Source organism: Bacillus rossius, chromosome 2, assembly GCF_032445375.1.
Source record: "Bacillus rossius redtenbacheri isolate Brsri chromosome 2, Brsri_v3, whole genome shotgun sequence".
Lineage (NCBI taxonomy): Eukaryota > Metazoa > Arthropoda > Insecta > Phasmatodea > Bacillidae > Bacillus > Bacillus rossius.
Window position 1 is genome coordinate 27,481,675 of NC_086331.1, and position 24,322 is coordinate 27,505,996.

Genomic DNA, 24,322 nt, shown 5'->3' on the forward strand with positions numbered 1-24,322 from the left:
GCTTAAGGCATTTTCTTTGATCCCTTTGGACATTTATCAAGTACCACCAAATCACCCCACTGTAGTAAATCGGAGGTAATTTGGGTATATTTCTTCTTTGTACAACTGCATGGTGGTAACACTGTTTTTTTTTGTTTTGGTTTTAGGTCAATGAAATAGCTAAACGAATTTCTCACGTTTTATGCTCCATTAAGTTAGTGTTTGAACTGTTTAAAACAGCATGCCTCGTACTTACCAAAAGAAACGTGTTGTGCAATATAGTTTATAAGAACTTAAGCTGTTGTGGCCTCTGTCAAAGATGAAATGTCAATTTATCAAGCAGCAAAAGCCTATAAAGTGCCTGAAAGTATAATTCGGAACCGTGTTTAATAAAAGATGCAAATTAAGTGAAAGTACCTAGACAGAATCAGTTAATTCCCAAGCACATTGAAGATGAATTAGCCTCAGCATATCAAATTTCTTAGTGACATCCAACAACCACTGACAAGGTTAGAAATATTAAACATAGTTCAAATATACTTTTCAACACGAAAGATAAAAAAATCCATTTTCAGAAGTGAGTGGTGGACCTGGTAGAGAATGGTTAATGAATTTCCTCAAAAGATCGCAAGGCCCATCCACTTCAAAAAGCCTGTGCTCAATGTGCTACTGTTGAAGTCATTTACTAAATTTTTCAACATGTTAGAGCAGCATGTAGGAAGACTGAACATTTCAAATGCAGCACAGATAATAAACTTAGATGAAACTGGCTACTCGTCAAGCATCGGAACTAAAATTTTAGCAAAGAAAAGCAAATGATGTGTCTCACAAATTCAAGGAGCCTCAGGTAAAGAGAAGTTTTCTGTTGAGGAAACAATAGCAGGTAATGGTCATGTATTCCCCCCCTTGCATTGTTTACAAAAGTAAATATTTGTATCATACCTGGTGCTTAAATGGCCGTGAAGGGGCAGCATATGTTTCATCAAAAAAATGGTTGGTAAGACAAAAACACTTTCTAATTCTACTTTGTCAAGTTCGTTGAGTGGACGACTGAAAGAAACCCATTTTCATGGTATATGATGGTCATAATAGCCATATTCAACTAAGTATTAGCAGAATGGCCAAAGAAAACTACATCCACATTTTTCCACTGCCAGCTCATTCAACCGATAAAATACAACTACTATATGTAGCCATTTTTGGACCAGCTAAGAAAGTGTGGATGAAGATTAAAAGGGAGTATAGCTGGAGATGATCTCAAAAATCAATAAACTCAGACTTTTTCCCTCTTTTTTAAAAGAAATGAGGGAACAAGGTGCCTTCCCAGCAGCAAATATACAGGGTTTCAGATCAAGTGGTATTTGGCCGGTAAGTCTAGAAAAAGCCATTGCAAAGTTGCCTCCACAACCACAGTCCAACACACCGACCGTAGCAGAGGAAACACACAGGCCTACTTAAGCAAGAAGAATTGATGCATCAGTGACAGCTTCGACGCATGCAGTAGGCCTTGAGGTGAATGATTTGCCAGTAACAGAAGCTCAACCAGTTTAAAACATTTAATTTCCAGTTTCTAGTGACAACTTCCAAGAAGAAGAAGAGCAATTAGTCCTACCATCTCAGAGTCCTGTAATGCACAGAGCTTTACAAGATGACATAAGTTTTCCGGGAACATCAAGTGTATAGCCAAAAAGACCAACGACTAGCGGCCATAACAGAAATCTATATTTGGACAGTTGTTCTACTAGTCCCTAATCTTCAGGACAAGTTACACCAACCACAATGCCTGATAATAGTTTTCATAAAATAGATGTTTTTCAAAAAGTTCTTTTCGATGCCCTTACTCCTACCAAACCTAAAACGACTCAAATTAAGGCTGAAAATTACAGATAAAAATGAAGCGCAAAACAGGAAGGGAAAGTGTTCCAATGCTCATTGAAGAGAAAACAGAAAACTCTAAGCCTAAATCAATATAAAACCAGAAGCAGGCCTACAAGGAGTGTGTCAGAGTCAACTACAGAAGACGACGATAGTTCCTTTGTATCAGATAGTTCTGATTTCATCCTTAGCATCCTAAGTCTTGATGAGGATGACAAACCATTCATGAGCAAAGTTAAGCAAGCGTCAACAAAACTACCAGAATCCAACAAACTGCCAGAGCTTAAAACAGGTGATTTTGTTCCAGCAATATATGAAGGAGAGTGGTTTTTAGCTTCACTGTTCGGTGACTCTCCCATGGTATGTAGCGATGCGGGTCATAGTTATCACCTTAATTTGCGCAAATAAAAGGCCAGAACAAATTCATTCGGCCAGAGAAGCATGATGATAATTTTACTTTAGAAGATGACATTTTGTGTGTAGTCAATCCACCAAATCCAGTCAGTTCTAGGCACATCAGTGTTAATGAAGTGAACTACAGTTAAAGTAAACATTATTGTATAATAAATGTCAACAGTTTGGATGTTTATTTTAGAGCTTATATAGGTAGGTTAAAAACATGGCCTATAATTGTATTTTTAAGTTATTCTTTTCTTATAAGTATATTTCCTAATTTTAAAGTAATAAATTTAGTTTATTCAGGTTCAAGATAGTCAATTATTGTCCAATTTTATACGCTTATAATAAAAATTATGTAAAAGTTAAAAAAAATGTTATTTTTTCTTAATCCAATTCTACTAGTTAGTAACTTATAGCAATATCAATTATTTACTTTATGCTTTGATGAGGGGGCCTACAGAAAACAAATGGTCAGAATTCATAATTTTTTATTTTTGCCAACTTTTTTTTAAAGTCTTAAATTTTTTTAAAAATGAAAGTATGTTTTCTGTAAAGGTTTTAATTGTGATTTGAGCACCAATTTACCCCACATTTTTAACATGAATCTTAATAGGGTTTATAGCCATACCTTCAAATTACCCCACGTGGGGTAAATAGGAGGTAACTTTTATTTTAATTTTTTTAATTGAAGTAAAAAATTTTTTTTAATTTATAAAACCATACCAGCCTGATACATTAATTAATTCCCCTGTTGTAGCCATTTTTTCAATGGGAAAAGTGTTGAGAGTATGAGCATGATTTATAAAAACTAAATTTTCCACCAATTTACCCCATCCTACCCAATTTAAAAGTTAAAACGGTAACCAGTTGGTCTTGTCGACTAACTGCTGGTTTCCAGGACCATCCAGCTGTGTATTTTCCTGGGGAGAACACTGATAATTATATACAACACATATAATTTACCTATTGAGTGGGTTATGTGTGAAAGCTGGCCAAGAGACGATTTGTGTTTCTCCTTCTTGGTCAAGTCCATTAAACTGCCAGCTTTCACTAAAAAACTTATTTTAACTTCCAGTTCGCCTCTTTCTTTTTCTTTCTTGGTTTTGCTCTTGAGTGCATACCACCTGTACACAAAATAACTATCAGTAACATTAAGTTCCAGATATATCATTCAATTATTAATATTTCTTCAACTAAGAACACAGCACACATCTGCCTTCATAGCCGAAGGCTTCTCGGACACCACAAAACCCCCAATCAGTAAACTATAAAAAGAGACTTTTTATTGATATTGATAATGAATATATTATAAATAAATATACTAAAAGGAGGCTTACTCATCTAATTCTCCTTTATTATTTTCAAAACATTTGAATTTGTAGTCTTTTGTACCTATTTTGGGTTCAAACTTTTGATACAAAATACAGATATTTTAAAGTTTTTTTTTATTATTTAGATTTATTTCAAAAAATTGAACCAAAACTATAGGGCTTGAAATAGCACATTTCAATTTTATGTAATTTAGTCAAAAGGAATCAATTGTTTCAACTAAACTTTCACAACTAATTTTTGATGATATGAACTCTGTAATAATTCTGTAATGAAATTGTAAAATTACAATATTTTGACAATTTCTAGGTAATTCTATGCCAAAATGTATACATGAAAAATTTCACAAAGTTGTGATTCCAAGAAAGGAAAGCTCATAGCAATTCAAAAAATGTATCACATATCAATGCCAAACGTAGCATACTCTAAGAGAGAGGAAGACATGTTAAACACAGATTCTGCCCAGCCAAATTTCAGAGCTCACATTAACGACAGTGATCCACCAGAAATTGATATCAGCATTGGTGACACCTGGCCTAGCACCAATGCACACATTACCAATGGTGATCCACCAGACTTTGATATCAGCGTTGGTGACACCTGGGCTAGCACCAATGCACACATTACCAATGGTGATCCACCAGACTTTGATATCAGCATTCGTGACACCTGGCCTAGAGCCAATACACACATTACCAACGGTGATCCACCAGACTTTGATATCAGCGTTGGTGACACCTGGGCTAGCACCAATGCACACATTACAGAAGGTGATCACTAGAAATTTATATCAGTATTGGTGACACCTGGCCTAAAGCCAATGCACACAATACCAACCGACGGTGATCCACCAAATCAAGTAGCCATGAATATTGAAATAAAGTTTTCTGCAGTGGTAAGATTGTAACTGAAAGCCAAAATATTTAAATCTTACTTTTTATTTTTCTAGTACAAACATTTTTATTGCAACATATTTTTAAAAGGTATTGTTTTCATAGTATTAATTAAAGTAAAACATTAAATGTATTCCAGCTTACAACAAAAATAATTATAAACAATTTAAATTATGATAGATTTCCAATAAAAATATCAACATATCGTCGCTTAAGAAACAACACCGTCTATGTGACAAAAAGCACATTTTTTTAAAGAATTTAGTAACTTTATGCGATATTCTGGAACTGAATGATAGCCGGTGTTAAAAAAAACACCACAGCAGTGCATTCTGTTGGATTTTCTGCGAATTCACTTTGTGAGAAGATGCAAAATGCTTACATTTTCATGGAGAAAAAAATATTAATTTTCAAACAAAAATGTCACTTAGGCGGTGTTGTTTCCTAAGTGAAAATATGCAATTAAAAACACATATGCTACAAACATGTGGAAAAATTAATGGGTATTTGAAATTTTTGAGACAGTGGCTGGTAAATAATTTACATTTAGAACTATGTAAATTCATATGATTTAAATAACATTAAACTTGCTTGAAGTACATATCGCAGGATTAATGGAACACAGTCAAAACATTAAATGTGGTTAATTTATCAGGTTATCAAAGAGATTATATTGTTTGCTTTGATAGTATAAAAAATAAGTTCCTTAAGAGCTAAAATTTTCAACAGACAGCATAAAACTATACCTATGTTCAGATGCAAAAGAAATAATTTAATTTTCAGTAGCAAACATGATATAATTGTCTTAAAACATTTGCAGCATGCTGCCAAAAAAAAAGTCATGCTAATTTAATAAATTAAAGTAGATGAGCAAGGAAAATAATAAAGACACATTTTTTTCCTCTGTGAATTAAAGAATGTCTTCACCAAAGTCTAACTGCACTACAATAATAAAACATTATTGTTCGTCAGCTGGAAAACCAACTGATCAGGAATTCTGCGATTATGTGCTGTTTTGTTGGAACTTGGAATTCACAAAAATAGTTAATCTGGTAAATTTGTACCCAAATTTTGATATTAGCACAATTTATCAAATTATTAACACCTAAATTAAGAAACTATTAACCACAAAACCATTATGAACATAGTGATAGGCAGATATATATATATATATATATATATATATATATATTGCACCAAAAAAAAAGGAACATCGCACACATATTGATATTTCGATTATTGTTTATTAAGGAGACGTAGAATGAATAAAATATTTATTCTCTCTATGGGCCAAATTAACTTTATGAAACAATAAAAACAAAAACATTTACCAACTCAATCATAATTTTCAAAGGACAAATAAAATCAAAGGACACTTCCTGCTTTTCAAGAATTCAAGGATACACAGCCACCCTGTTACAGCTCAGCTGAAAAGCCATGAGATTTTTTCCCACAGACAATTCTGTATGCTATATATCTAATAGGCCGATAAATTCAATTTAGCAAGGTTTAATTAAAAATGCAAATGAATTTTGATAATGATCTGAGATGAAGAAAAAAATTTTTTGTCAGGCAAGTGGGGCTTTGCAGCATTAGTGATGTGGTATGCAAGAAGGTAGTAAAGAAAAGGTTTTCAGGGAAAATAGTATGCAGACAAGGACAATCAAACAAGTGAGGTACTGTCGAGTCCAGCTATAGTGGTACAGTAATAACACAATAATTAGGTTAGTATTCAATTTTTTACATATTTTAGAATGAATTTTATAATTCAAGATTAAGAGTGCAATATAGCATGATAGTAAAAAATTTACTTGTGTATATATTAGTGAATAAATAGATATACATAAGAATAACTGGGCTACACTTCATACCTGATGTCTCCAACACATAAATATATTATGTATATAATAAAAAAACTACATTTTTATGTTTTAAATAAATACTGTTTTTTAATAAGTAAAATATATTTTATTGTATCTTCAAAATGGCATTGATAAATATAAAAAAAATTAATTGTAAAAATTATAATTACCTGTTCTTTGGCCTTTCATACACATCGAAATCTGCTAATGGTATGCTGACTACACCTAAAAATTCATCCACTCCAAGAAAACTGCGATGCAAAACCGTGAGAACTAATTCAGCTGTATTTCCTTGTTTCGGAATAAGCCTGCAAGCAAAAAGCCACATCTGATGTAAAAAGTTCATAAAAGAAAGAAGAGATTTTCAACAAAACACTTAACATTGATACATTCACTTTAACGTATTTTACAAAACAATAAAAACTGCTGTGAGTCAAACATGGTTAATTAACGGTACTTGCAGGTTATAGCAAAAACTCACCTGTTGAAAAATAATGAAACTGGCTAAAAAAAACTTTAGAATCAAAATCCCTCCTGAGATATGTAGAGGAAAGTAGAACACAAGTGTTAACAAGCAATTACTACCACTTCAAGCAAATTACGCCAATATTCACTATCACTGCATAAACTGTGCATGATACTCTTTTATACATCTCAGCACGTAGAATCAAACCTAAATAATTTAAGATAACTTACAGATCACACTCTTCATGCCACTCCACATCTGGGCCCGACTTCTCTTTGACAGATGTCTGATACTTTTCCTTGCCTAGTGCAATGGTCACAAAAGCATCATTCATTCCTAGAAAAATAATATGAATTATACACACAGAACTCTGTAGTCAAAAACCCTATCAAGTATGGCAAAATTATTGCATTATACATAAAACATGTACACAATCTGAAGTCACATATGCATAGCTACTTACTTTCTACATTTACTAAAATCTCCTTTACAACCAAAACACTGCGAGAACTTTTATATTTTACATTCCTTCAAAGTTACCCACTTCAGGCAAAATTTTATTTGAAAATACATCACAAAGCATTGAATTACTTCTGCCATTAACAATAAAGATTGTGTACATTGCAGGAAAACCAACTGACTCTGGAATTCGGAATAACAATGCTCAGCCTAAGGTTATAAGGAAGACGGTGAAACACTCCAACAGCAAACAATTCTTTGAAGAACAAAAACATGTATCTGATTTACAGCACAAATGTTGCAAGTCAACTAACATTACATAGTTTTTTGTCAACAGGAAGATGCTGACTTCAACACTAAGACATAGGTAACGTTAACCCATGATAATGGCAACAAAAGCCTGAGATCATCTGCAGGGTGACCACCCATTTGAGCTGAAAAAATTTCAAGACTTTTTCAAATCTTTTATGAAGGATTCAATTAAATGTCAGAAAAAGTAACTGAAATTACTTCTAAAATAGTCATTAAAAACAAAAACAACAACCATCATTCTAAAAGCATTTTTACTAGCAGAGATTTAAAATTAAGGCCTATCCTAAGTAAGACTATTGGAAAGAGGACTGCATATCTGACCCTACTTCGACATTAAGTATATTTGTTCACAGAATGAAAAAATTTATTTTTATTTAATTATGTATCTTTCAATAAGATACATGCAAAAATTTTTAATGGAATAACTATATGATAGGTTCCTCCTAAATGTTTGAATTAAACATCAATTTTCACAAATTTACTGTGAATTTTTGTTTTTTACCATTCATGTGGTTTGCTTCTTAAGCTAAAGCTTAACTTTGACTTTAAAAAGAAGCACCTGGCCCAAATTTATCAAACTTATCCCCACAAACAATTTTGAAAACTGTGGTTTGAGACTGACAAGTTAGGCATTTAGTCACAAACCATACAAAAATAAAGATACGAGGACAATGAAGAAGAAATGTGCCGCGACTGAAAAACACTCGGCCGCAACCTATTTGTATACTGTTAGTGTCTGCTTTCTCCAGTGCTATGCTTATATGTGTTTTGCAATGCTTAGTGTGTTTGTGCATTTCCCACTGTTTGCATGTTATAGGTTCTGTTATGGTTAGTTGTGTACCTTGCCAATATGATACTCCATGGTACAAGGGTCCAGTTTATCTCATTCAAAATGGTGACGACTCTAGGGATAAAAACATTCCGGACATACGTTCACTGAAATACCTGCCTATTCTAAATATTGTTTACGTACACCTACAGTTTTTACGTGAATTTTATATTCAGTCTAGATACTACATTAAGTACTCAGATTATTTCAAATTAACTATAGTATATAACAATATATAACATGACTAATTGTACTACACAAAATCAGTTATAATTTACAAATATATTTTTTTTTTAAATTTCTTAAAGATGGGGGTTAAAAACTACACTTTCATAAATATTAAAAAAATTTTGCAGATATAACTGATACTAAAATTTGCTTCTAGGATATCATAATATTTTATGATAATTAGATTTCACTTACCATGCTTTCCTTTAGTGAGTAAACCTTTGGCACGTTGCACTGAAAAAAATTAAATAATTTTAGCACAAAATATAATAAACACTGCATGGACACAACTGTATTATATGGCTATGATTCAAAAAATGGAAACAAAATGCATAAATTTTGTAAAGTCAACATAAAAAATTATTCTGACCAAGCACATACATTCTGAAACAATTAAAAAAAAAGGTGTCCATTAAGAAAACAGTCAATTCTGATGATGACAAAAACATTTGAATTATCTTATAAAAACATGGTTTACAAAAAGAGTCATTTTGATGGTTTTTAAAGCTGTGGAATCTATTTACCTATTCACTAGAGGCTTTGGCATGCTTGTGTTGCCAGCTGTAAATAAAAGTTCAGTTTGATAAAAATCCTATGGTTACCAATGAACATCAAACTTTGTAATTACAATGTCAACCCAGTCTATGAACAAGTCTCCAGTCCACTTTCAGGTCATCGTTCAACCTGGCTAGCTCAAAAATCCAAAAATCTTAACTGGATACAGCAACTCCAAAACAAACATGACCATACATAACAAACACACACTAAAAAGTATAATAAGTAAAAACACTAAAACAAATATAAAGAAAAGATGGAATTCAGGAATGTTTTAAGGTGAGGGGTGAGGGATTTTCATTTCTAGGAAATGTAAATACTGATGATATTTTAGGAAAAAAATCTGAATCACAGCAAGCAGCTCTAGCTTCAGTACTTTGAAGAGCAACCTAGAGACTGATGCAACACAAAATGTACAAGTCACGAATGAAGTATGATTGGCTATTGGTTTCAACCTAGACCCCAGGTGAGAGTTTAATGACTAGCTTTGCAGTCAGCTGAAATACATGAGTCTTTTATTTTCTGTGCCTTTTTTGCAATGCCTTGGGCATTTTTATGTTGCACTCCAAACTTATCTTTATTTTAAGAATTTATACCTATGCTTACATAGCATAATTCAAGGCAATGCTATATGAATAACACTAATGTCAACAACAGACCTTCTACAAAGTGTAGATAATGCCACCTTATGCCGGTTTGTGGGGGGAATAAAATATTGTTGATTATAAGCATATCAATGTTTCTCCGGTGAACCTTATGGTGACACCCCCTTAACGGACACCTATATTCACAATAGACCTTCTGAAAAGTATAGAGTCCTTTAAACTCTATGTACACAGAAACTCTCGTAAACTTTATAAATAGGTCTGGGAAACAATTTATAAATTATGTTGTTTATAAATCATACCACATAACTTAACAGCCTGCTTGATTAGCTTCAGAGATACGACTTTTATAATTAAAACAAAAACAGACTGCCTTTTCAGCCCTTTTGCAGTCCAACATAGAAAAATTGTAAAGGTTAAAACATGATATTAAATCAAAATTTTGTATGTTATTCTTGCTCAGTTTCTTACCGTCACACAGTGCGGCCGAAGGCCCAATGTGCGGCCAAAAGTCAAAAAATAAGTTTTTAGTTAGGGTTGTTTTCATCATTGTGTTGGCTAAAGGGATCCCTTAAGAAACGAAAACCGTTCCCAGCAACGACCCTTTCCCAAAATCCTCTCCACAATGTCAGTCGGAATGTGGTCTTCGTCCAAGCGCTACGTTGTGGTGGATACAGAGGGGACAGTGGATGCTTTCGTTATGTGTGTGTGAAAGTTTTTGAGATAAAGAAAATCAAGTGGAACAAAATGGAGTCAACATCTGAAGGTTAGTCAAATATGAGAAAAATTTCTAGTATTCAACTGTTAAATAAAAAATTATTAGAAATAGAAATATAAGTGCAGGTTTATTTTCTTTATTTATTATGAAAATTTTAATTGTTAGATAAAAAAGTAATAGATTGCCATAAAATGCTGTTTTAATTTTTTTTTGAAGGTTATACATAAAAATATTATCTACTGAATAAAACCAAATTCAGCTGCCTTTACCTGCCTATTGAATTTGTATGCTTTTTTTTTTATAAGTGAAGTAGGATTTTCGGTTCAAGTGTTATAATAATAAATGAAAGAAATAAAGCATACAAATAAAAACATTTAGAGAAAAAAGAAAGACAGAAATATACATGTAAAAACTAACTTACATCCCACTGCTTATGGATTTTTTTTTTTTACTTTATCAGCATATTTTCAATAAAATTTTTATACTAATCAATTTACACTTTTGACAAACAATGTTTTTTTTGGGTTAAATTTTAGAGCGAAAAAAACGAACCAATCTTTAAGGTAAAACAACAAATCAAACAAACAATTGAGAGTTGTTGATTTTTCTACTCTTATTAATTTTATTTTATTTACTAATTATTATTATTTTACATATATATCTCGATATTATGATGGCAAATTAAAATTAAAATTAGCTTGTAATTCAAGTATAGTTGTATTGTTAATTAGTTATAACCTAACAAAGGTAAACATGTCTACAGCTGTATATATTAGTATAGATAATATAATATAGAAAGAAAAAATAATAGGTAGAGTGAGAGAAAGAAAGAGGGGGAGGGGATAGGGATATATGCAGTGAACAGGGGATTACTGATACAGCAAGTAATTTTTTTTCCAGGGTCATATTTGTTTACATAGAAAATATTTTGTAAACGTAGAATTTCAGTGTATCTTATGAAGTCTATTTATGCATATTATATTACAGTTGAAAACTCTTAATGTGTATATTACGATGACAATGAAAATTTTTTCTATAATTAAATTTTTTTCAATACCTCTTTTTTACATAGAAAATATTTGTTAACGTAGTATTTCAGTGTATCTTATATAGTCTATTTATGCATATTATATTACAGTTGAAAACTCTTAATGTTTATATTACGATGACAATGAAAACTTTTTCTTGTATTTTTTTTTTTCAAAACATATTTTTTTACATAGGATATATTTTGTAAACGTAGAATAGCAGTGTATCTTATGTAGTCTATTTATGCATATTATACTATGGTTGAAAACTCTTAATATGTAATTATATTAATATGTTTAATTTTAATATTTTTTTGTATCGCCATATTATATTCTGCAATTTAGATTTTTTAAATTCTGATAACGGATTCGTAATCAGTGACACGAAAACCCCCCTGATACAAAATTTCAGATCGTTCCCTTAACTTTTCGACTTTTGGCCGCATAATGTGGCCTTCGGCCGCACTGTGCGTCATCTTAATTTGCTTGGTTAAATAATTTATTAATATAAAAACTAACGTAGCACCATTTCACTGATTTTGGGGAATGTCGAAAAATGGTAAAAGTACTCTATGTAATTAATTATTTATGTTATTTATGCAAAGATTCTTACATTAAGCTTAGTTTTCTATGGGATTTGAATATTTTATGATAAAACATAACTTAGGTACTCTCTTTTCACACCTTTAAAAGATGAAATCTGGATAACTTGAAAAATACAATTTGCAACTCTATATGCTTAATGCTCATTCTTAATTTCTAACCCTGAGATATAGTAGATTCGGAAATATGCATTTTTCTTTCTTTAAACCAAACTTAACCACTTTACGCCCCTTAGGGGCAGACTCTTGCAAATAAGATAAATAATCATTAAATAGTTGTTTTTATTATTAATTTATAACTTACTTAAATAGTTTCTGAGATATGATTTTTTTTTAAATAAATGAAAACTTACCCATCTTCAGCCCCATTAAAAGCTGAATTTTAATAAACACAAAAAAAATACAATACGTAACTCTAAATGCAAGTTCTTTTTAGTTTCTAACTTCTTATTCTAATTTAACTTGATGAGTTATTTTTTTTTTAAACACACCGACCCCTTATACCAACCTTTGGGTTTGAATTTGGAATCTCGTAAAATTATGGTTGGTAATTTTTGTATGTTTATTATTTGTACCCAATCTCTTTATTACGGTTCTTTTTCGCAATTTTTTTTTTTTTTTTGGTAGGATGGATTAGCATGTTGATTACTGGTACCACATATCTTTTCTTGAGCTTGATTAGTTTCAGAAATATAATTAAGTAACTATCTTAAAACCGTATTTACCCCTTTTTCACTCCCTTAAGGGGAGGAATTCTATAGGCCCTATTATATGTAGCCTAATTTTTAAGTTACTCAAAGACCTTTAAAATAAAATAAAAAGTTCATCGAAATCCATTTAGTTGTTTTCAATTGATGCTCAAACAAGGACAAAAATTTAAAAAAATGTATTTCTGAGTTCTGAACAGAGTTGGAAAAAAAACACTTTTTTTTAATAAAATCAAACAACCATTTTTTTTGTTTGAACCCGGTTTTTTGGTTTTAAACTGCTTTTTTACTATTCGTTATTTTGGTTCTCAGCATGTTCAAATGAAAGCCATACAACATCCTGCTTTCAGCCACTCATGTTGAACCAAAAAAGTTATAACATCAAAGAACTAAGTCCAGCAAATCTGCACATTTGACTTAAAATTAACGACAAAAAGGGCATTTCCCCACAGAACGAGTATTCTCCACATAACTGGGATTAACAGTACAGTCTGGGATTTCCCACAGAATAGGAATTTTTTTTAATAATAAATTTATTTATTTCCTCATTTTTTATACTCTGTCTAGGTGCAAGTCATTAATTTAATTTTACAGGAGTATTCAGATTGATATGATTTACAACTTATTCATACAGTAGAGCACCCCTCAACCGGAATCATTGGGCGGAGGTCTATTCCGGTTATGGGAAAATTCCGGGTAAGGGGAGTTGCCGTAGGGCTGGCCTCCGAGCCGGATGAATGACCTTCATTGTTCATTCTAGCAAGCTGGCAAGCGGGTGTTTCTTATCTCTGTGGGAGGGTGCGTGCGTGAGCGAAGAGGTTGAGAAGAGTGTTCGGGGGAGGTAGTAGGACTACAGCTGCAGTGTTGTGTTACTTCTGTGTTGACGTGCTAGTGATTCACACTTCCTGGAGAGTGTATAGTCACTGCCACGCACAGTTGCACAGTTTACATTTCACATACACAAGAATAACACTTCAAGCATCTCGTTTAAAAACACAGAGATAGAGAAATACAGGTAAATGTAGACTGTTTAACCATATATTAACATATAAATATGTACATAATACATAGTTGTACACTAAATTATTGTCTACAAACTGAAAGCATCACACGTTGGAAGTAAATGTTACTGGCTATCACGTGTGTCAGCGTGTGTACTCTCGGGCCGGCCGGAATTTTCCGTTTACTTGACATAGTGAAACAATAAAACTACTTACAGCATAAACATCTTTATAGTAATTCACGTCCGACGCGAAAACCAGCGGTGCATTTACGCAATGCGCGGGAAAGACTGGCTATAATTAGGTCTCTGACAGACGTGCGCGCGCGCGCGCCTACAAGACATGTACAGTCAGGTAAAAGCAAAAACGCCTCGTTCCAGTGCGGAAATGTTTTAATTTTTTTTGGAAAATTAGTTCCGGATATCGGGAGTTCCGTTTGTAGGAATTACGGTTGAGGGGTGCTCTACTGTATAATTTAAATGATAAGATCTTGATTAGTATATAATTTTTTGTTTCTGTAAATCACAAGAAAGATTAATGAGTTAACCTTTGTTGCTATAATAGTGTAATTACACATTTCATTAAAAAAAAAAAAAAAGATATTCTATTTAAAAATACATTATTTTTAAAAAAAAAAAACATTTAGTTTATATAAAAACCACTTGGTTTAAACCAAGATACTTACAAACTTGGAGTAATTCTACAGATGGTGTGTGTGTGTGTGTGTGGGGGGGGGGGGGGGGGGGCCGCCACATCCATATAAATTTCAATAAAAATTCCAAAATGCCATTTTTAACTTCCTGGCATGTTTCCCCATACATAAACTAACAGGTTGTTGTGATAATTCAAGTAGTTTAACAGTAATTGAACATCTAAAAAGTGGTTATGTTAGGTTTGGTATCTTAAGAGTGAGCGACAGGCCGGAGACGGAAGGAGGAAATGACAAAATCGAGGAGGAGCCACCGAGGTCACGAAAAAGCCTTCCAAAAAGTTCCAGAATATCCTTACAGAGAGCGTTGTCGTAGCTGGGTATCTGCTGTCAATCAAGCAGGATTAGCTGCCGCCACTGTGTCTGGCTAGAGCGGTTGGGGTTGGGTTGGGCCGTTATGAAGAGCAAAACAGAAGGGGGCAGAGGGGGAACGATCTCGTCCTGTGACGTACCTGGGATGTGTAATGTGCAAGGAGTGTGTATGCGCGTCCGCTATTTTTGATTGTTAGTTGCTAGCGCGTGCAGTACATGCTCACACACATCAAAAAATCTGTCAAACTCAACTCGCCATAAATCAAAAACCATTTAGTCAAATGACGTCCAAATTTGTCAGTATAATTATGAACTGTTTTGCCAACAATAATATCCGTTAATCTTCTTAATGTAAATAATTTCATTTAAATATATATCATAAACCTTGGAGGCCTTAAAAAACCTAACCGTGACCAGATGTATCTGATTTTTCATTGCGAAGTATTTTAAATAAAGAAAAGAGAATTTTTTCTGCATGCATAATATTGCACAATTTATAGAAATAAAAATTGTATAAGTTTCATCATCTGTTCCAAAATGCTGTAATTTAAAAATAAATATAGTTGATTACTTTTTTATAGTTAGGTCTTTTGTTGCAGCCGATTTGGATAGAATTTTAAAATAAAATATACATGTTATATGGCACGTCATCTACAAAACGAAAATGCAAAATTTGTAATTTGGTTTCAATTTGTATAATATTAACATATGTCTTCCAGGTAATGTAAAACACCTAACAACATTTGAATCGTTAAGTGCAGAATGTAAGTAAGCCACTTTATGCATTAACTTTTTCAAAATGAATTTACTAATTTTCCAATTAAATTTGTTTTTATTGTGTTTATCATTATGCATTAGGAAACATCTATTAAAAAAAAAGTCAAAAGATATATTTCGAAGATAATATATTAAAAGTTTGTATTGATATTACCTTTTGAAACATATTAATTTGAAATTGGTAACTTGTTGACACTGGATGATTCATTTATGTAACTATCTCGTGTGCATCTGTAAATAGATATTAAAAATCCATTTCAGCAAAGCCTACAGGCGTACGTAGATTTCAAAGTGGAAGTGATTTGAAGATGTTTACAAACTCCTGGAACATTTTAAAAACTTAATGTACATAACATCCTTTTATAGATATGTTACCCAATATTAAAAAATGTCCGACTAAACATTTTCTTGCATTCCAGACAGCGAAACTATTTTTAATGTTTTTTCTCAACTCAATGCATTCAGCATTTAATGTCTAAACAAATTTAATATTGTACCTACTAAGTAGGCCTAGTTATATAATTGTTTTCAACCTTCAACCACTACTTTTCATCCATGCCACTAATACGTGGTCGTACAAAAATATCCTTTGGACAAAGGTTTAAGGTAATATTAAAAAAAGGTAATAAAAATAAAATTCGATTAAATTGATACTTATTAAGGTTATTGTTTTTTATAATCCTAACTTCGGTTTTTATTGTTCTTTTTAACAAAAATTATTTCAGCTTAATGTTTTAGGAAAAGTTTATAAAGTTTTATAAAAATATTTGTTAAAAAAGTAATAACATTTTTAGATTTCTATCATTTTTATTCCCACCCCACGCAGTAATGGTTTGTAACATAAAATTTACTTAAGAAAATATTTGCAACACTAAAAATGTAAACAAAAACAAAAATTAATTCCATAGCGTACATGATAATGAGCTTTTAATTATTCTCATATTCCATACCAAAGTTTTCAAAATCCCTTGCAGCAATGGTTTGTATTATCAAGAATGTTCTTAGACAAAATGTTTTGAATGAATATTATAAGATTTAAACACAGTTTGAATGGATTTTATGGTATGCCTAAGAAGGGAACTGTGTGTGTTATTATGCCACTCTTTTTTCAGTCCCTTGCAGCAATTTTTTTGTAATCAAAATTTTTTCTACTCATTAGTTTAAGATTAGAATTATTAAATTAATATAAAAATCATAAGGATCCGAAGTTGTGCCCTTGCTGTGATTTTTTTTTCGTTCTCCAACTTTTGTTTTTTAACCCCTTGCAATATTGGCTCGTCTCGTAAAAAGTAGTTTTAGACAAAAGTTTTAGATTAAAATTATAAGTTTTACAAAAATTTGAACAGATTTGATAGTGTTTCTTCTAAGGGAGTAATGGTTTTTTATAAAAAACTGTTTGTCTAATCAAAAAATTGTTTTAGACTAAATTTTTGGATAAAAATTAAAAGATTAACAAAAAATTTGAACGGGTTTGGTAGTGTTTCTACTAAGGGCCGTTATGAATTATTTTTAATAATTCGCTCCTATTTTTTGACCCCTTTCAGAAAACGTTTGTCTAATCCAAAAATGTTTTAGACAAAAGTTTTAGATAAAAATCATAACAATACTACAAAAGTCGCATAGATCCGATGCTGTGACTACATTGGGAGCTATGATTTTTTTTATTGTCCTCAAACCTTTGTTTTATCAACCCCCTGCAGTTATGGTTGGTCGTATAAAAAAATAGCTAAGACCAAACTTCATTACATTAGTTGTACAAATTTTAATACGTTCAAACGAATATGATATTTCTAATACTATTGGAGTTACAGCAATTTTTTAAGTTTTCGAAAAACCTTCCCCAATTCTACCACTTTGGTCAGATATTGCCTATTAACGAACTTGATCGAGATTTTCCAATTTCAGAATTAATTTATCAGTTTAGAAGTGATTGGTAAAAAATTTCTGTGGTTATTGTTTTTTATAATCCCAACTTCGGTTTTTATTGTTCTTTTTATCAACAATTATTTCAGCTTAACGTTTTAGGAAAAGTTTATAAAGTTTTATAAAAATATTTGTTAAAAAAGTAATAAGATTTTTAGATTTCTATCGTTTATATTACCACCCCACGCAATAATGGTTTGTAACATAAAATTTACTTAAGAAAATATTTGCAACACTAAAAATGTAAACAAAAACAAAAACTAATTCCATAGAGTACATGATAATGAGATTTTAATTATTCTCATATTCCATACCAAAGTTTTCAAAATCCCTTGCAGCAATGGTTTGCATTATCAAGAATGTTCTTAGACAAAATGTTTTGGATGAATATTATAAGATTTAAACACAGTTTGAACGGATTTTATGGTATGCCTAAGAAGGGAACTGTGTGTGTTATTATGTCACTCTTTTTTCAGTCCCTTGCAACAATTTCTTGTGTAATCAAAAATTTTTCTACACATTAGTTTAAGATTAGAATTATTAAATTAATATAAAAATCATACGGATCCGAAGTTGTGCCCTTGCTGTGATTTTTTTTTTCGTTCTCCAACTTTTGTTTTTTTAACCCCTTGCAATATTGGCTCGTCTCGTAAAAAGTAATTTTATACAAAAGTTTTAGATAAAAATTATAAGTTTTACAAAAAATTTGAAATAATTTGATAGTGTTCCTTCTAAGGGAGTAATGGTTTTTTTTATAACCAACCTCTATTTATATAACCCCTTAGAAACTGTTTGTCTAGTCAAAAAAATGTTTTAGACTAAATTTTTAGATAAAAATTAAAAGATTAACAAAAAAAATTTGAACGAATTTGGTAGTGTTTCTACTAAGGGCATTATGAATTATTTTTAATAATTCGCTCCTATTTTTTGACCCCTTTCAGAAAACGTTTGTCTAATCCAAAAATGTTTTAGACAAAAGTTTTATATAAAAATCATAACAATACACAAAAATTGCATAGATCCGAAGTTGTGCCTACATTGGGAGCTATGATTTTTTTATTGTCTTCAAACCCTTGTTTTATGAACCCCGTACAGTTATGGTTGGTCGTATAAAAAATAGCTAAGACCAAACTTCATTACATTACTTGTACAAATTTTAATAAGTTCAAACGAATATGATATTTCTAATACTATGGGAGTTATAGCGATTTTTCAAGTTTTCGAAAAACCTTCCCCAATTCTACCACTTTGGTCAGATATTGCCTATTAACAAACTTGATCGAGATTTTCCACTTTCAGAATTTATTTATCAGTTTAGAAGTGATTGGTAAAACATTTCTGCAGTTATCGTGTCCACAAATTGTATTTGAGGTCTATGGACCATGAAACGAAAAACTATATAAAATTTTCCCATAATTCGCACCGTGGGTTCGGCTACAATAGGTAGTATTTACTTGAAATTTACCTAATAACAATCAGTGTAAATCGTGTCAGTAGTAATAAATATGCCGTGAAAGAAATTTCGTGAAAAGTTGCGTAAAGAATTAGGATTAAAAATAATGCGTACTATATAAAATATAAAAATCCATTCTAAAGGTAAAATTGTTTATTCGTCTAGCTGTGCAAATTATGTGTAAACTGTTTTGGGGGAGCATTGTTTACATCCTATTTTAAATAATAATATTACACAAAATAAATTATTAAAATTTTACGTTTGTTTCGTTTTCCATTAAATCTTAATAACATCGACAAATGTGCATTTGGAAAAAGAAGGGGAGGAAAGTATTTTCAGTACATAGTTGTAAGTTTGTATTGTAAAAGTAAATATTCAAGGAAAACATTTTAACTGAATCTGTTTGTAAACACCAAACTGAATTTTCCTTATATGCGGTTGGCCTGAAATTTGTGAAGAAACATGTTAAGCAAAGATGTAACTCATTGGATCACATATTGTAGAACCAAATGTATTGTTATCATTAGTTTTGCATGGATTTAACACGAAATTACATAAATTAAATATGATGTATTTGTTAAGTTACATAACAAGTATGCTGACAATATTTTAGTGTTCTAGTCGTATTGTTTTAAATTGAAAATCACCATGTTAGGTTTAGCCATTGTTTTAATTTAAAATCGTAATTTTTCAGAGTACACCATCGTGCCAGTTAACAATTGTAATATGTTGACATAGTTTGACATTGTCTGCAGTCTTGTTGTAAATGAAATACGTTAAACAAATTTTCTGGGCATAAAATTTCATAAACTGTAATTCAATTTCTGTGTTATAATAAACACATGATAAAGAAAGATAAAAAAATGCAAAGGTCTCGTTGCGACCTCAGCTTATCATCCTTAATTAAAGTAGTAATGTAACATACCAAAATTCGGTGTGTAAATAAATTAATTTTTGTTGTCAATTCCATTTCATTTTTTCTAGTGTTTTAGTTGTAGAGAAAATCGAAAAAAAAACATCATTATTTCAATAGTCAGTCTGCTAGCAAAAACCTCCCAATTGTAAATATATGTGGTAAACTTATATTGTATTAACACAAATAATTTGTAACAAAACGTAGAATTAATGATGTGGTAGTTAAATTGCGTGAATGAGCCTATGGTGAACCTAGCATCCAACCAAATAGTGGTCAGTACACACTTCAAACTTTCTTGTACGAAAATGTGTACCCTTAAATATTTCGAATGCATATTTGGAAGTTGTGTTTTAACCAGTTGGAGTTTATTCCCTCAATATTAATTGGTTAGCCATAAGGGAAAATAATGAAGGCAAAAATGGAAATATAGTTGTTAAGAGGACTGCGTCATTATTTTAGCGACATGATGCAAAACAGGCAATATTTCTTCGAAAGGCGATCCGAGATTTTTTGCTTTTGGACGTTGCCGGGGATCTCCCGTTTCCCCCGCCCTTCTCATTCCGTCGCTTCTGCATCCTTCAGGGCATGCAGATGACAACGGGCGCCCAGTTACAAGTCTGCCCTCGGGGTATGAGACTCGTGTACCCTACTTATAAAATTTTTATTTATTCATCCACTTAGACATCATTATTTTCAAATTACTTTGTTCTCCGAAAGTTATTTCGTATAACAACATTTGCGTGTATTCGTAAACTGTTCGTTTACATTCAACTTGAATAATAAATATTAAAAAAAATATAACTGTCACTGTCCTGCACTAGCTGGTAAACAAGTCCTTGTATGCTAGACACTAATATGCTCTGTGATCACTCGCACAACAAGCCAAAGTGAATAAGCAGGTATTATACAAGAAAGATGCCCGTATGAACTACGCTGTGTACTTTTGCTGTTTACATAATTTCACCTTTAATCATCCCTGTGGCAAGTTATATCATAGATTCACGAATATAAAATATATAAAATAGGTACTATGTTTAGTTTTTAAAATTACTTTTACGAGATGTAAAGAAGTAGGCCTACACTCGTTCATGGGATAGACTATATACCATTTGAAGCCAAAAGCTTGTAACGGCATGAGTTTGTGTGTGTGTGTGTGTGTGTGTATATATATATATATATATATATATATATATATATATATATATATATATATATATATATAATTACGAACATTCCATTGATATTGTAATGCAAAGGTAGAACTAACATAAATAAACCAACGAAATACTACCGCTTACGCAAGTTAATTAAAAAATAAATTCAACTCTAATTTTTATGAGTGCTGTTGATAACGTTTCAACGATCACAATATGTGATAACCTGTGATCACGTTAGAGAACAGTGTCTCTTCTCCTCATACCCACATTTATATATTGTCTTCTCAAACCCAACGTCTTTCAGAAATGATAAAAACTTTACGTCCATTATAGAACGTACAGTGCGGCATATTAACGAGGAGTGATAACTGACAAAATCTAATCTGCCATGTTCCTGGTAGCGTAGTAGCTCTAGATTGTTACGTATTCAACTATATGCCCTCACCACTGACCTACACAGTATACCTACCCACTCTTTGTACCATGGCTGTTACCCTGATGATGGAGATTACAATTTCTGGCGAAAGAGTAGCAAGATTAACAACATTAACACTGCTTTAATCTTTAGTTGAGTACCTTACGTAAACAGCATTATAATAATATAAATTTTTCATGTCACGAAGATTAAAAAATATAAGAACTAGTGGAACGCTAGCTTTTTTGAACTGAAATAACATTGGTAAGCAAGCATTTTAAGAACTTTTGTCTTTAACTTCCGTTACGTAATTCTCCATGATGCTTTTAAATGCTTGTTTCTGAAAAGTTTTCATTTACAATACAGTACTTTGCAGGCTTAATTTAGTCAGACATCTCGGACTGTTTTAATTTGCACACTACCGTTATAGTAGGGGAGCCCACGATGCTAAATGGGGATTTACTCGAGCGTCGTAGAGACCTATTGGGTTGAAAAGCTTAGATGATAAGAAGAAAAAAATGTTATATGATATATACCTTTTCATAGGTGGGGGAAGCGGCTATAGAATTTTAAATATGTAAAAAAAAACTGTTGCATGGACATCCTCGAGCGCGTCAGATATTGATAGCATCAATGCCCTACGTATTTTTAATAATGTACGTATGTTAATCTGATCGTTTGCATGATGCGGGTCGTTGTATGTAAGGGTTGAAAATGAAAAAAAAAAAAATTAATCGAGCAAGTCAGATCTTCTAAGGGAGTGTTAAGTGCACCAAAAAAAAGCTCTCATTCACTAATCTGACGATTTCGATGGAACGCAAACTCGCGGCCATTTTCATAATGTGCAAAAAAAATTCGCCATTTTGAAATACTCAAGCGCGTCAGATTAAGATATATATGGTTCATCTTTATGTTCTAAACGTACTGTCTCATAATCTGACGATTATCTAGAGGGATTCGCCTGATCTGACAAAAAAAAAATAGATAAACGGTTCACCCTAAAGGCCATCCCTGCAACTTCCCGCTAATTCCATTCCTGGGCGCTTAAAATTGTACTTATGACATTTTTGAGCTCAAAATATAATTTATGTGATATTTTGAGCTCGCTGAGTTCAAAGAAAAAATATTTCTATGCATTTGAGCTCTCCCAGCTCGAAAGTGATAGAAGTTTCATAGAACACTATTTTAGGAATTTTCAAACCGCAATAACTTTTGAATGGATCAAACAATTTTCACGCGGTTGGCGGCATTCGACGCAGTTTTATCATCCTCATAAGTAATTTTCTAGTTTTAATTGATCGAACCAAAAATTTCGGAGTAATCCCCAAAAAACACTTTTTCGGGTTTCTTTCGTTCACGATATCTCTCGGACGAATCAACCGATTTTGACCAGCTTGGTTGTTATCGAAGTGGTTTTTCAAGCTCAAAGGCGGAATAGTTTTTGAAGTTGATCGATAAAGCCGTTTAAAAGTTATTCCAAAAAAACCACTTTCAAAAAAAAACATTTCTTATTTTTTTTGAGATTTTTCAAAATTTCTCAAAATCTATCGGTCCTAATCGGTTCAAATTCACAGGAAATCTAATTTTGAGGGAACTCTTTAGAACGCCGTTTAGTAGATTCCGATCGGTTTAGTCATTCAAAAGTTATAAGCGAGTCACATAGTCACACACACACATAGTGACTATACAGACATAGTGACAACATCGCGGTGGTAGTCAGGGAAGCTTCCTATGACCTTAAAACGTCGAGATAAGATGAAAACTCGATTTTCGCAAAAAGGGCTAAAACCAATAACTTCCCGAATTGTTTAAAATTTTTAATTTTTCTTAGCGGGAAGTTAAAAAAAAATTTTAAATTTTTTTAAATCATTGAACGTAATTAATTGAAAAGCTGAGGAAATAGCATGCAAATAAATAAGTGTATGCTTTTTTAGTAGAATACATGTATTTATAAAAAAAGCCAGAGTGGGGACGGAGTGAGAGAGTAACAGATAGAGAAAGAGTGAGAGAGGAATAGAAACGCGGAGAAGGAAATGTAGGCATCACGCAGCTGCACTCATTTAACTTTATCGACGGATTTTTTGTTATTTCGGCTTGCGGAAATCGTCAGATTATATATTTTTCATTATTCTTGAATTATTTCCTTCAAAATAAAAAAAAAATTAGCTACGCTCGAGAATGTCGAGATGACGTTTTTTTTTTACAACTTTGCTGCCCTCCCCTTTCTTTACGTCACTCTCAAATTGTCAGATTAGTGGAATATACACTTTTTAGGATGTAATTAACTCACCCTACCTTAATCTGACGCGCTCGAGGATTTCTGATGGTCAATTTTTTTTACTAATCTGATCCTGTATCCTTCACGGGCGACCTTATATATGGGCCTCATGTTTGGTGGAGGTACTTAACCGGGTACAAGGTATCCCCCTGTATATTAATCTTCCGCGCTTTAGTAAATCCCGAAATCCCCGCTTGGGCTCCCCTACTATTATCATATTAATGAACGGCCAGACAGAACTATGAAAGCATCATTTTCAGTCAGTGCTGCAAGTGATTTGTCAAGTAGACTGTAAGTTCTGCATATGTATTTAAATCTAATTTCATCAACTTATTGAAGGGAGGTGAATTATTTTATTGTGACAGTAAATAAGTGCAATGTTGCAAGTATAAGTTCAAGGCAAGGAAATGGTAAACACTGCATAAAACACAATCATATCATCACGACATGGTTAATCGGGACATGACTAAGCTTCCAGGCGGGGCTAATAGTACAATATCGACCAACTTAGCAGCTTGGTACGCTGTTTATCATA

The 24,322-nt window shown here is 32.1% G+C and overlaps 1 protein-coding gene across 4 annotated transcripts in view; it reads right to left on the minus strand.

Annotated features, from left to right (window-relative positions):
* LOC134529191 (rab11 family-interacting protein 2) overlaps positions 1–24,322 on the minus strand; it is a 96,386-nt gene that overhangs the window by 63,390 nt on the left and 8,674 nt on the right. For all 4 annotated transcript variants that reach the window (XR_010074493.1, XR_010074494.1, XM_063363032.1 and 1 more), the window contains exons 2-5: positions 8,827–8,865; positions 7,034–7,139; positions 6,508–6,645; positions 3,217–3,377 (exon numbers count right to left, since the gene is read on the minus strand). Coding sequence is in view for 2 of the 4 variants with exons in the window: in XM_063363032.1 (XP_063219102.1) it covers positions 3,217–3,377; positions 6,508–6,645; positions 7,034–7,139; positions 8,827–8,865 (444 nt within the window). In the remaining 2 variants the exon portion in view is untranslated. The remainder of the gene's footprint in view (positions 1–3,216; positions 3,378–6,507; positions 6,646–7,033; positions 7,140–8,826; positions 8,866–24,322) is intronic.